Raw genomic sequence first — 14196 nt, 5'->3', positions numbered from 1 at the left:
CTTTAAGTGGGACATGTGTGTGTAATGATATACTATAAAATTTAATTAACTTTAGTGTGTGTGTGTGTGTGTGTGTGTGTGTGTGTGTGTGTGTGTGTGTGTGTGTGTGTGTGTGTCCCTACTGATATTGTAGTTGTTGGCCAACAGTACCAACAACTACAATATCAGTAGGAGGACAATTTTAAGGTAATGATTTTTCATCATGGATCATCTATTGAAGATAGTCATTATACAAGTACATGTAGAGATGAAACGTCTAATGGATGGGTAGACATTGATGATACGCAAATTAACAAGAAAAAATGATGGAGCAAAAAATGTGTATATATTTTTTTTAAAAAAGATTATTAAAAAATAATAACTGAATACTGATTGTTTTTTCTAGTATATATAAAATAAAAAAGTGTTTCAAATATGCTAAATAATAAATACTATTTGTTAAAAATTGTAAAAAAATGAGTGATATTCTAATAAAATTACCTTTTAAAAAAAATAAAAAATAAGTCAAGTTCACACGCCCGTTTTCTTATTTATGTAAAAGAATTTTATATAAAAATTTCCATCTACAAAAATCTTTTTAATAATAAATTTCATATTGGGATGTGATAAGAAGAACTGGCGCTAACTTCTAATTTAATAAAAAGAGCTTTACATTGAAATACATTTTATTTTTTGTAATTTATTTTTATTTGAAAAATCGTTTCATTATTTCTACAAAAAACATGATATCAAAAATTGGCACAAACTTTTAACTATATAAAGTAAAAAAGAAATTTTGCAAAGGTGAAAAAAAGTATTATCAATCCAAAATTAATGTCAATTTGTAGTTGCCAAAAAAATTTTATTGAATTATTGTATTTGTGTTTATATAAAAATAAAATATAAAAGAAAATCTATGTAAGAACAAAAAACGACGTACAAAAACTTGGTGTGCCCGGGTCGCATTAAAACTACTTTTCATAATAATAAATTATGTGACAGACAAATAAAAAACAGTTTGAATTAAAATTTAATATATTTTAAGACCCCCAACTGTGGTGGGGAAATCTACATAACATCAAATTTAAATGTTCATGTAATAAAATGGGAACATTTACATATATTTTTATACTCATCTAAAGTCATATTTTAATGTCGCCCTTAATTTAGAAGATTTTATTCACTCATACATATCAAGTTCTTTTATCGTTTATGTCTCTTTTAAACATTATTTTTTTACACACATACTAGATCCTTTTTAGGGTATTATTTGACATCTCTTTTGAACATTGATAATTTTTATGTAACTTTTATTTAAACTTGCAAGAAACGTTAAATAAATATTTTTTTTTATAAACAAAATAAAAGAATTACAAAATTTATCAATTAATTATACAACTACAGAAACAGTTATAAAGAATCAAAAGCCAAGTTGAATAATGTTAATGTTAATATTAATATAATATTGAAACATTTATATAAAATGATAATGTTAATATTAACATTTCAACTTGGCTTCCCTATTTTTCTGAACTTATTTCTTTGTCGTTCAATTAATAATTAATTAATTTTAGCATTTCTTTCCAACCACAATTAGATAAAACTTATTTTATATTATATAAATATGTATATGAATATGATCCAGAAACATCAAATTGAAATGTTCATATAATAAAATGGTAACATTTATATATATTTTTATACTTATCTAAAGCCATATTTTAATTCTTAATTTAATTAGAAGATTTTATTCACCCATATCATGTTCTTTTAGAGTATTGTTTATGTCTCTTTTAAACATTATTTTCTTGTATACACATATTAGATCCTTTTAGAGTATTATTTAACATCTCTTTTGAACATTGATAATTGTTATGTAACTTTTATTTAAATCTGCAAGAAGAAAAAAACGTTACAATGGATAAATATCTTTTTTTCATAAAAAGAAATAAAATAATTACACAACTTACAGAAACAGTTAGAAAGAATCGAAATCCAAATTGAAACATTTATATAAAATGGTTTTTCTGAACTTTATTCTTTGTCGTTCAATTAATAATTAAATAATTTTAGCATTTTTTCCCAACCACACTTAGATAAAATTAATTATTTTATATTATATAGATATGTATATGAATAAATATGTCTAGATAACATCAACTTGAAATGTTCATATAATAAAATGGTAACATTTATGTATATTTTTATACTTATCTAAAGCCATATTTTAATTTCATCATTAATTTAGAAGATTTCATTCACCCATACATATCAGATCCTTTTAGGATATCGTTTATTAAACATTAATAACAGTAATGAAACTTTTATATATTTTAACTTGCAAGAAACAGAAACATAAAACATTGAAATAAATAAATATCTTTTTTTCATAAAAAGAAATAGAAGAATTATAAAATTTTTTCAACTTGGATTCCTACTCTTCTAAACATTAATCTTTGCCATTCAATTAATGTTTATAAATTTTAAAAAGAAGTTAGTTAAAAAAGAATCTGAAGTGAATTGAAATGTTTACGTAAAAATAAAATAATAAAATGAAAAATAGAACTTACCTGCAAAATATAGTAGACAAAAATATGAGTTTACACTCCGAAACAAATTATCACAAACTGTCAAACTCGCCGCGAACGTCAACATCGTTGGCTATCACTCGGTGCAGAAAAAGAGTAAGCATAGTATGCAATAATAGTAAGCAATTTATTAATACTGCTAATGTTTCCTTTTCAATGCACGCATATATTTATTACACACGCGTATTTATTATTATATATATTGATACCCGAGAGGTCTACAACCAAAAATATTACATGTTTACATCAATCAATCATCTTATCAATCCAACGGATAAATCTGATCAATAAGTCAGGGTCACTGCAGGACCCAGCGAACATTGATTCGCTAGCTCCTACAGTAACCCTGACTTATCAGTCTGATAATCCGCTAGGTCGATAAGATTAATAATGACATCTCGTGACAGATGTTCCAGCCGTACAAAGGCGACGATAATAATGACGTTTCTTAAAGTAAAAATTTCCAAAACGGACTTTGCGTAGCAATATCTCTGCTTGTAGGGCAGAAAAATAAAAATACTTTTATTATGCAAGTCGGACTCAAGCTATCGATCAAGCCTTAGAACTTGATCAATTTAGCCGTTATTGAGATTCGATAATTTCGGATGCTCGCATCTCGCCGAGTTGCGTAAGTTACACAGTAGTTCTCGGTTGACTTGACACACGAGACATTACCGTGTCTCCTGATTCTTAAAAATCACCGTATTAGCCCGGCCCACCGGCAAATGCAAGCGCGCGATAAGATACTCCCGCCCGGCGATCATCATTGATAGGCGCGTGAGGAATTGCTTACTTCAAGTGACTCGTTCATAACTATTGTTTGAAATAAACAATTGTTCTGAATCACCCTGTATATAGAATAACATTGAAGTAGGTGATCTTATTTTGATATTCTACTCTTCTTAATGAAGATTATATAGACATAAATCTGAAAATTTTTGCTTTCCGAGATATAAACACATTTTGTGTTTGAAATTTTCGAAAAATTGCAATTTTTCATAAATAGCTGTCGCACATAGAATTACGAGTCACTGTCAATGTTTTTACACTCTCCTTTGATTTAATTTCTTTAGATTTTTATTTTTGGGAATATCTAAGAAGTTTAATTTATTATAATATTGATAATCTGAAAACATTTAAAAAACAGGTTATTATCGTATATAAAAAAATTCAAAATTTTTGAACATTTTTGATAATCTCTGAAACATTGATGTAAAACATATGTTGCAGAAAGAAATCATTTTAAATAATTTTTTTAAGTAAGTTTTAAGAATTTCTAAAATATTCTTCATTAAAAAGTATTTATATCTCGGGAACTATGAATTTCCTTATATTTATATGATTTTTTTGTATCTTTAAGAAAAATAAAACTATTGAGACCATCTATTTCACTCTGTATATCATATATAATTAAATTACATTACTCTATCTCTCACGGATTCTATTGTAAATTTTAAATTATATAAAGCGGTTTCAAGATCAAATTGATCTATAAAATATGTAATAAAATATATTCTCTTTTATACATATATTTACTGTTATTCTCTTTTATACATATATTTACTGTTAATATAATATAATTATATTTTTAATAAATTCTTTTATAAACTTTTACAATTTGTTATTATTAAATTCTAACATGTTACATAAATCTGAAAATCAAATTTGTCTGTAATATTTAAAAATCTGTAATACTTATTTCTGTCTCAAGATAAAGTTTTTTTCTATATAAACAAATATTAATAATTTACATCATGCAAAGGTTTAAGTATAATATTATGTTACATGATTTATAATCCTATTTATATCCTGGTACGTAAACAACAAAACAATAATTAAAAAAAACATGTTTATATAATATTATGTTCTTAATATGTATTATAAAAAAATAATTTTTCAATAATAATGTAAAATATATTTCCTTCTTTTTTCTTTTGGAATGATTAATCTTTAGCTACATATAAAACTAACCTTATTTCTTCGTAATTTTATACTTTTCCTGTTTGGAGTACTAAAAATATTTTTACATTCGCCATATATTTTTTAAAAACATTCTAATCGATATTCAAATATCTTTTAGTAGTATAAATTTTTATTTAAAATTTTTTTCAATTAAAGATAATTTTAGTGATGTAACATCAAGAATTTTAAGTTTTTTAAATCTTTTAAATCTTTTATATTATAAAAAAATTATTTAATTAATTGGATTTTTAATTAATTGTAGTCAAAGTTGGATGCGCAGAATCAGTCACAACTACTTTCGCTATTCGATCCTGCGCGAGTTTGTCAGAGTAGCGGAATCGTCGAAGTAAGTGAAAACAAGTTATTCGCTACTGCGGATTGTCGATGTTTGATTACATATGTAGTCCAGTCTCTCCTCATTTTTTCTCGGTCTTAATAACGGTGAAAAGGAGGATAACGTGCATATAATGTCTCATAACATCCTTGCCATACTGATATGTATGTAACGTTGTTGAAGCGAACATCATCGTTGGGAAGATGATCGAAGTAGAAGAGATCGACGCGCAAAGATGCAAGAAAATATAAAAATTTCATTGCTGAAAGAGATGCGTGTTTGGATGAGTATTGTTTTGTCTTTTTCTTACCCATATTTGGACAAGGAATATTATATTAGGTAAGTTCATTACTATCTCTTGGTGCCACGTATCAATCACATATCACAGAGCTATTTTTCACTATATTCGTTGATTATGATATGATTTTAGAAGTTACAAATTGTAAATGAATGAAAATCACCTGTGTGAAAGCTATAAATTAAATGGATATGATTAGGAGATGATCATATCCGCATTTGAGCAGATTTATGAATCTATGCGTTTATCAATCATACATACAAATTTATTTAGATAGATTAGATAGATAAGGATTATCTTAGAAAACTTGATCCAATAAATCACAAAAATGATTTTCATTAATTTTACAGAAATAGAAACGTGGGAATTTACATAACAAATATTTTGTAGAAAAAAACCTAAATAAAATGAATGTTAATATTGACTAATTTGTATCGCTTTGAAAAAAGAAAGCGACAAAATAGTCTATATACTATAAAGAAAAATCTATAAAGAAAAGTGATTATGTATATGCTTGATATACTTCGTAAATAAATCAGAAAACTGTATTTCATTAACATTAGATAGGAAAATTAGTTTTACAATATTTGTAAAATTCATAGAAACATATTTTTTTCTCTAAAAATATATATTTTAGAATGCAATAATGACAAGACAAAAATCTTACTAAAGATTATATTTTCGATGTTAAATAATGAAATTAAAAAACGAAATTAATAGAAAATTCGATTTTTTGTACATGACAATAGTTAATCGTAATGCATAATTTTTCATCTTATCCTGCATACTGAATTATATTAAAACTTTGTATTATTACTATATTACTTTCCAATCGTCTGAGTAGCTAATCTTTAAATAGCATCATATTATATTTATCAGATTTACTTTAAGATTAATCGGTACGAGTACATACAATTTGTATTTCCTTAAAGATAATTATAAAATTGAGAAAGCTCAAAAAAATATGCTTTTTATTATAGAAACTAATAATATGTGATAAGTATCTAACTCAGATTTATAAGAAATTTCTAGGAAAAAAAAATTAGAAAAAATCCAGGAGAAATGCATGAAAGTGAACTGTCACTCAGACTCCCTCCGTGAGTAATTGTCATTTCCTGTATTTACTTTCAACAACCTTTAATCATGTATGCAATATATCTATAATGACATCTATGTAAAACATGTCGTTATTTTACATGAAATTGACAGCAATCTCTAAATTATAACATTTCTCTTCTTGTTGATTATTTGATAGAAAGTAACCAACTGCTAAAACTTCACGCAGACGAAACAGTAAATTAAAATAACAAATTAAAGTAATAATTTTAATTACGTAAATGGTAATTAAAATAATGGTAATTAAAATAAGTTTGAATTTATTACAAAATCTTACATGTTACATCTTACAATTTCGGATATATTTGAATTTTAAACTTCTTATATGAGCTTAGAAAAAAAAAATCTTGGGAAAATTTTCATTCTCCAATATCACTGTCGACCTACGAATTTATCTTTAAAATTTTATACATATTATTTAACAATGGATATAATATACGTGTTTTGCATTACAAATTATTCATAAAGAAATGGATATGCGTGAAAATGAAATGAAATTATTAAAAATAGAACTGGTAGTGCCACTGGTAAATGCCATTAAGTTATCAAATATATCTTTCAGATAAAACGTGTTTGAGATACTAAAAGAAAATAATTTTGAGATATCGTAGTTTAAAAAAATTGTTTTTCCGCTATACGAATGATGCGAGAAAGAATTCTTTTGCTTACTTTAAAACAGTGATTTTAGAAAATATATATTTAATTCTTAATTTCATTATATTAATTACATTACAGAGATTATAATGAGATTTTAATTATCTGAATTTTATCAAAATATATATATTTAATTTTTATAAATAATAGAGAAATATAATATATAAATATAAACAAACTTTTTTAGTTTCATAATTTAAAATTAAAATGATAAAAATTAAAATTAAACAATTTAAATTGTTATTTTTTTTAATAAAATTAATCAATAATAGAAATACTCATATTTATTTATTCATACATGTATGACATATAATATTCGATATATATTCGATACTTATATGAAATATTTAGATAAATATATGAAAAATAATTACATCGCGTTTATCAATAAAGATGCAATTGAAAATACATATACGATGCGATAATCATTGATTGTGAGTATGAGTGGAGAAAAACATACGACAATTAAATGTCATAAACATGAGATTTTTAATGCTCACGATTCTTTTTTTAATTTTCTTTATGGCGAGTCAGTTATATCATAATATTTTACAATACTATCTTCAGAAAAAAATGTAGCTGTATATGTGCATTAGTAAAATAAAACTAATCATGCACAAATAATGTCGAGGCTAATGCGCAGCTTTCTATTAAAAAAATAATTTTCAAATCGTTTAATTATTCCATAATATGTCCGCGATTTACGAGTTCCACTTTTGTTTGACGAATGGATTGTAATATAATTATCGTAGCTTAAAAGCTATAAAGCAAACCATAAATAATAAAAAAAAAGAGATTTCTTTTAGTAATTTTGCATAATACCACTTTGCATAATATCATCATGATTCATATATCATCTTTAAATTTGTTAAATTTGCTTTTAAAGAGAATTCAAAACATTAATATTCTCGGTTTTATCATTTTATTATTTTAACTTTTGTTTAATTAATTATATGTAATATTTATTTTGGATAACAATTAATGATCTTTACTGTCCTTTATTTATTTCTCCTTTCCTCTTTAGAAAAATCTTTTAAAAACTTTTAATACTTAAATTTACATCTGCTATTACTTTTTATATATTTTAGCATTGAAATATATATTCATGAAGATATAGAATAATGCAGTTATGCAGTTATGTTTGTGGAAGTTATGCAGTTGTCTCAATTCTTGAAACTTTATGATAACAATGCTTATCGAAGCTTTGATAGCGGGAAGACATGACGTTGAGCTTCCAAATGTCCTCCATGGATCAATGATTATCTGATGATGATTACGACGTACTCTGTCTTTTATTTGATTAATCGATATGCAAGCAGATAATCACAAGTTATCGGCTACTACCTATATTTTATAGCGATCACAATAGGCAACCGATATAATCCACGCGTAGTCAGAGACAAACGTTAGTTCGCCTCCACGATGTACTTGTGATCTCGACTCTTCCTGAGAAAAACTTCGGTGTGAATTTCGTAAAAGGTAATACAAAATGTGTCAATAAAATGTGATAATTCTTTTAAACAGTACCGAGATACAGATATCTTTAACTTAATTTACTTAAGTTCAGAGGTTAGTACAACTTTTTATCATTGTAATGATAAAACGTTTCTTCAAGAGGATATCTAAAATAAACATGTGTTTGTACGCACACGCAAATCACTCATTTTCCTTGTATGGATCATGAATTATTCATAAATAATTACATGTGACAATTTTCAAATCAGACACACAGTCAATTCACAAATTTAAAATACTGTGAATTGAAAAATGTATTAAATGATAACGCATTAAGGAAACATCACTCTGTCCCTCCTACTACATTATTGTTGTAGATTATATGCCTGAAGCTTTCGATAAGATAGTAATTATGGCGCAATATTTTTCAGAATCTTTTAGTTTGCCTGACTGGAGAATTGGAAGAGATCCAACGCGTAAAATGGATCACGCGAATGTAACAATCTTATAAGTGCGTGATCGTTTTCCGATAGTTTTGTTGCATTTTTACGTTCAATGTCTCGTTAAATATTCAAGATGACATTGATCGTAGGAGCGGGAATTTCGTTGTTCAAAGCTCATTACCGCGTCCGGATGTTCGCAACTAATGCTTTGATAGTCCTCCTAAATCTAATACAGAGCTGACGAATGTGTATGTATGATATGCTGCGAATTGTATTCGTTCGTGTTGATATGTGCGCGTGTCATTACGACGATGTACGCTCATAAAACCTGTACACTCAATTTAGATTGGTGATGAAACAACCCACCGGTACGTTCTTCATTTCGCTCTCGCAGTCAAATTTGAATCGACGGTGAAATGACTTATCAATACGTTCTCCATTTCACTTTCGCAATCGGATTTTAATTTTTTAATTAAATAATTTAGAAATTTCTACAGAGGAGATGAGATCAATGAGAAACGCAAAAATTAATATTTTACATGTAATATACGTAACATTTTTTAACGAAATTTATTGATCTTAATCGATTGCAGTCATAGTAGAGCAATGCCTATAATATACATATAATATTTCTAAATATATTCCTATAATAATTACATCTAAGAAGATATAAACTTTTCAAATTGAAGTATAGTTTTAAACATTGCTCATGTTTTTATTTCTACTTTTGATTTATATCAGTCAAATATATCTGTAATTATATTTGAATGACGATGAAATCGATCGTTCGACTTTACGTATGATATATCAAATGATATATCAAATGAATTGATTTTTTGCCACCATAGTCTTTTGATTTGCGAAATTCATTGCACGTTTGCGATGTAACAGCCCACGATTAAACGGATGCACGCGCAGTTAATTATATAAATTGTCTTGTCGAAGGTCAGCGCCATGCGCGAAGATGATCTTGCGTTGTCTTCTTTATCACATTAACGTTCGGCATAAATGAGAGAGTTCTTTTCGGCAGCGCTTTCGGACAAGGTAGAAACAGACTCTGCAAAATCGTAGAACCAAATTTTTTAGAGATAGTAAAAAATTATTTATCAGTTTAAGCGTATCCTGATAAATAGTTATCATGTGGTCAATAGTTATCGTTATATACACGGAACTTGAATCTAAGGTCAAGATCGACATCCAGATGTGCCGAATGGTGCCTGCCATAAAATATAAATTATCTGGCAAAGTGAGTGATGATAGTTTTGTGACTTTGTCGATCATTTTTGTGAAAGATTCATGGCAACAAATGTCACATCTTTGATTTAAGGGGCGAAAAACTCGTGACGGAAGCACGAACAGATAGGGAATGATTCGACCTATCGGGTTTAATAGTTACAACCGCGTTACATCTAACCGCTTCGTAACCGCTTCAATATCGTTTTGTCGGCTCGGCGACCGTCTCGTTCAGTCGAGTGTCCGCTTTTTAGCGATCTACTTGCAGATCCTTTATGTGAATCTTATTTGTGAAACGTTGTTTAAACGATAAGGAACGCGATATCGGTCATTTAGAAGCAGTGTTCCTTGCTATTCGCCACCATATCGTATAATGAATCTTTACATCTCTCGACAAGAAGAGATCTTAAAATTTTTATATAGATTTATTGTAAATTTTGGAGTTTGAATAACTGTATGTTGTATATAAAGCATCTTAAATTTAAATGGACGAATTTAAATCATTTTAACATGTGTGAATAAAAATAAATGAAAAAATTTATATAAGTGTAAATATGTAGATGTTATGTGTTCAAATACAATTCAAAAATTATAAAAAAGATATAAAATATTTGAAGCAGGAATAATTGTGAATTTATTTATTAAAGTTCCAATATCTTACTGCTTAAATATAATACGTGTATATGTAATGTATTGCATTTTGAATAAAACTGTATTAAAAATACAAAATTTATTTATGAAAAATATGTGGTTAATTGAAAGTGATCGCGTATATTAACGAATTTTCTTTATCTTTCTACTGAATCCTATAAATTCCAATACATTTATTTCTATCTTTTTAAATAATATATAAAAATTTATCATTCATTTATCATTTAAAAAAGACCTTGTAAACAGTGTATACATAATCTCCCCTCATTAAACTTATTTTTCTATATATCATTATCCTATATATATATATATATATATCATTATTACAAAGAAGTGTTGTAACTATTTAATTTTCTTAGTCACCAATGAAAGCACATGTTTGAATTGAACAATTTCAATTCACTTATTCAATTGAATTCACACATTCACACACACTTTTCGTTTGCGTATAAATTGTAGATGCAACTAACCATCGCTTAAAATAGATTCAATATATTCTACATATTAATATATAAATTAATACAAAAAATATTTTTTTATGAAATAGAAAAATAATCGCGTTCTCTATTTGCTATATAGTTCTATTTTCAAATTGGTATGCTTCAAAAATTTTCAATAAAAATTAAGTCAACTATGAAGACTAAAATCTATGGAGTTTTATAGCGACGAATATTATAGTAAAGTTTTGTTTTACACAAATATCAAAGTCTTTCTACAAATTGTTATAGATAAATTTATGTAAAATCGAAGGTTGTAAGATAATACGATACGATTTAATTGCGACACGATGATAATATCGTGTGACAGTGAAATAACAATGATTATCCATGTATGCGATATCAACACAGAGAATAGAAATACTCATCCGTGTGATTTTGCGGGCAGGGTCATGGCTGTGAAAGAATGGTTCAGGAGGCTTCAACCGGTGCAACTGTACCTGGTGTTATTCTTCGCTACAGCTTTTTTCTTGGTGGAGATCGTCGCCAGTCATTTAACACACTCATTGACGCTGCTTCTCAACGCATACCATATGCTCTGCAATATTGTAGCGCTTATCGGTTGTATTGCTTCAATCAAGGTAAGTGCGAAAGATGCGAGTGCGATTCACATCAAATGCCACATTTGTCAATTTCATTTACAAAATAGTACGATGTCATATTAATCTTTTGACCCAGCGATACTCATGTAACAATTTTAAGCGCGCTTCCTGCAAAATAATTCACATATGTATTTCTTTTACAAGCATAATATTATAATTTTTTGATTCATAGCTTATCGTATCGTTGAGTTATAAATTAAGAGAAAATGAAGATTATAGCGTTTCTTATACTTTATACTACTACTGTCACATATTTTACATTGAACTATCAAATGTCGAACTTCTTGAGCGCATTTGAGCGTTGTGTTAATAATTATAAGACATTTTGTATAAACAGAACTTTAGGCATCTTAAATATAATAACTATTCTTTCTCTCTCTTATTATATAAAATTGAAATGTTACTGATTACGTCTATCTACGTATTGCTGTCTACAAAAACAAATAGAAATCTCATGCGCGTAAAATTTAACTTTTCATATTGAAATATCTTGAAAGAAAAGTACAGGGAAATCTAGAGAAATTTAAAAAAGTTTGTATTAAGACTTGTATCGCTTCAATAAGTGAACCGGATTCATAACAACACACTTTATCGTTAACTTAGTGAACGTGCATGCGACTATTATTGCAAGAAGCTGATAAAAATATATAAGAAATCATAAAATAATCTTAATAAATTATCAAAATAGAATTTCAACGTGTTGTTTAATGATATTTTCCTTATGACAAAAAAATTTATACTTACGCATAATTAAACATTGCTTGCAGTATAGTTATCGGGAAAAGTATAGCAACAATAGTAACTGCAGTTCACTGGGAAATTCGTCTATCTGTGTTAACGCTGAGGAACAAAGTTCTGTCACGTCCTTATCAACAAAAACAAAGGTATGATCAACGAGACTTAAAGAATTAAAATGATAAATTAGAAATTAAACAAAAGAAGATTAAGACTTACTTAAAGATTAAAGAAAAAAATAGCTTTTTAATTTCTTTAGTTTTAATAAAATTTTTCGATGACTCTTATAATAATAATAATTTTTCTAAAAAGCTAGCTAATAATTATATTAGATAGAGTATGCTATAAATTTTTGCTATAATTTTTTAAAAATAAAATTTTTATTCTGTACATGTCGAATGCTGCTAGCTTATTATTAATTTTGTCGATTAATGATTATAAATAAAATTATAAATAAAAAAGACACGCTTTACAGGAATCATGGTCGGACAGAAGGATGAAAAATACATTTGGTTGGGCTAGGATAGACATAGTTACGATGCTTGTTTGTTATGTGTTTCTCGCCTCCTTTTGTTTCTCATTGCTGATGGAAGCCCTACAAACTTTGGTACACATCGATCATTTAGATGAAATGCACCATCCATTGCCGGTGCTGTGTATTGGCATTTCTGGAATTCTTCTAAATGCTTTTTGCTACATTTTAATTGGTGGATTTACTTTTAATCAGGGTATCTTCCTACACGTTACTAAAAGTGGTGATGTAATATTATGCAGGTGAATTTTTATAACAGTTATTCAAATTATATAAGAAAGAAATGAAAAAATAACACAATAATTTAGAATAAAATATTTAAATATTTTTTCAGATGCTTTATATCGTATATTCATCGTTTAGAAACGTTGCATTGTTTTATCGCATAAACATATTAAAATCACATACACTTTTTGGTCTTTAGAATTCATTCTTTAGAAAAACATCAATAAAATCAACTTAAAATATAAAAAACAATTCATTTTAGACATATAAACTTTATCTATTATAATCTGAAATTTATTACATTAGAAATGTGAGGTTGCAAGAAACAAAAAATGGTGAGCAGCAACTGTCAGCACAGACGAGGCGAAGTCCGCTAGCGATACCAAAAAGTGAAGGTTTAAGAGAAATGTGTCGGGATGTTCTCGGATGTATTTTTGTCATACTAGTGTCTGTTTTAGTATATTTTACAAATTCCGACGTAGCCAAATATATTGATCCGCTTTTTGCCATAATTTCATCAATTTCATTATTCGCTCTTTGCTATCCATACAGTAAGTATATTGTATAATAAATAATTAAAATAGTAGACAGATAGTAATACAAACTGATAATTATTTGTAAGTTCTTTTGAAAAAGAACATGTTATATTGATACTTAAAGTTGATTGCTATCGTTTTTCCGTGATTGTCGATTGATTCCTTTGTTATGTTCATTTTATTATGGGTGATTGTCATTGTACATAACATAACATAAATTGACAGAATTTATTTGAATTTTAGATTTAATTGAAAAATATATGGTATCAAAGTAAAAAGTAAAAAGCATAGCACGTATCTATAGTGTCATATAATATCAAATATCTATTTCTTAGATATTTTAAATTATTTTCTTA

The 14196-nt window shown here is 27.0% G+C and overlaps 1 protein-coding gene across 8 annotated transcripts in view; it reads left to right on the top strand.

The window, feature by feature from the left end:
- The window catches only part of ZnT77C (Zinc transporter 77C), a 28664-nt gene that overhangs the window by 9468 nt on the left and 5000 nt on the right, over positions 1 to 14196 (top strand). Inside the window, exons 1-5 of one of the 8 annotated variants that reach the window (XM_089078125.1) lie at positions 5047 to 5202; positions 11599 to 11791; positions 12580 to 12696; positions 13023 to 13321; positions 13611 to 13855. In XM_089078125.1, the coding sequence (XP_088934251.1) occupies positions 5099 to 5202; positions 11599 to 11791; positions 12580 to 12696; positions 13023 to 13321; positions 13611 to 13855 (958 nt within the window). In that variant the 5' untranslated portion in view covers positions 5047 to 5098. Of the gene's footprint in view, positions 1 to 5046; positions 5203 to 8180; positions 8411 to 10156; positions 11792 to 12579; positions 12697 to 13022; positions 13322 to 13610; positions 13856 to 14196 lie in introns of those variants that run through there. The other 7 variants (XM_011631851.3, XM_011631850.3, XM_089078128.1 and 4 more) reach the window with 7 other exon arrangements.

Source organism: Pogonomyrmex barbatus, unplaced genomic scaffold, assembly GCF_055798465.1.
Source record: "Pogonomyrmex barbatus isolate J1 unplaced genomic scaffold, ASM5579846v1 scaffold21, whole genome shotgun sequence".
NCBI lineage: Eukaryota > Metazoa > Arthropoda > Insecta > Hymenoptera > Formicidae > Pogonomyrmex > Pogonomyrmex barbatus.
The sequence above is the reverse complement of the archived record's forward strand: the minus strand, read 5'-3'. Positions and strand labels throughout refer to the sequence as shown.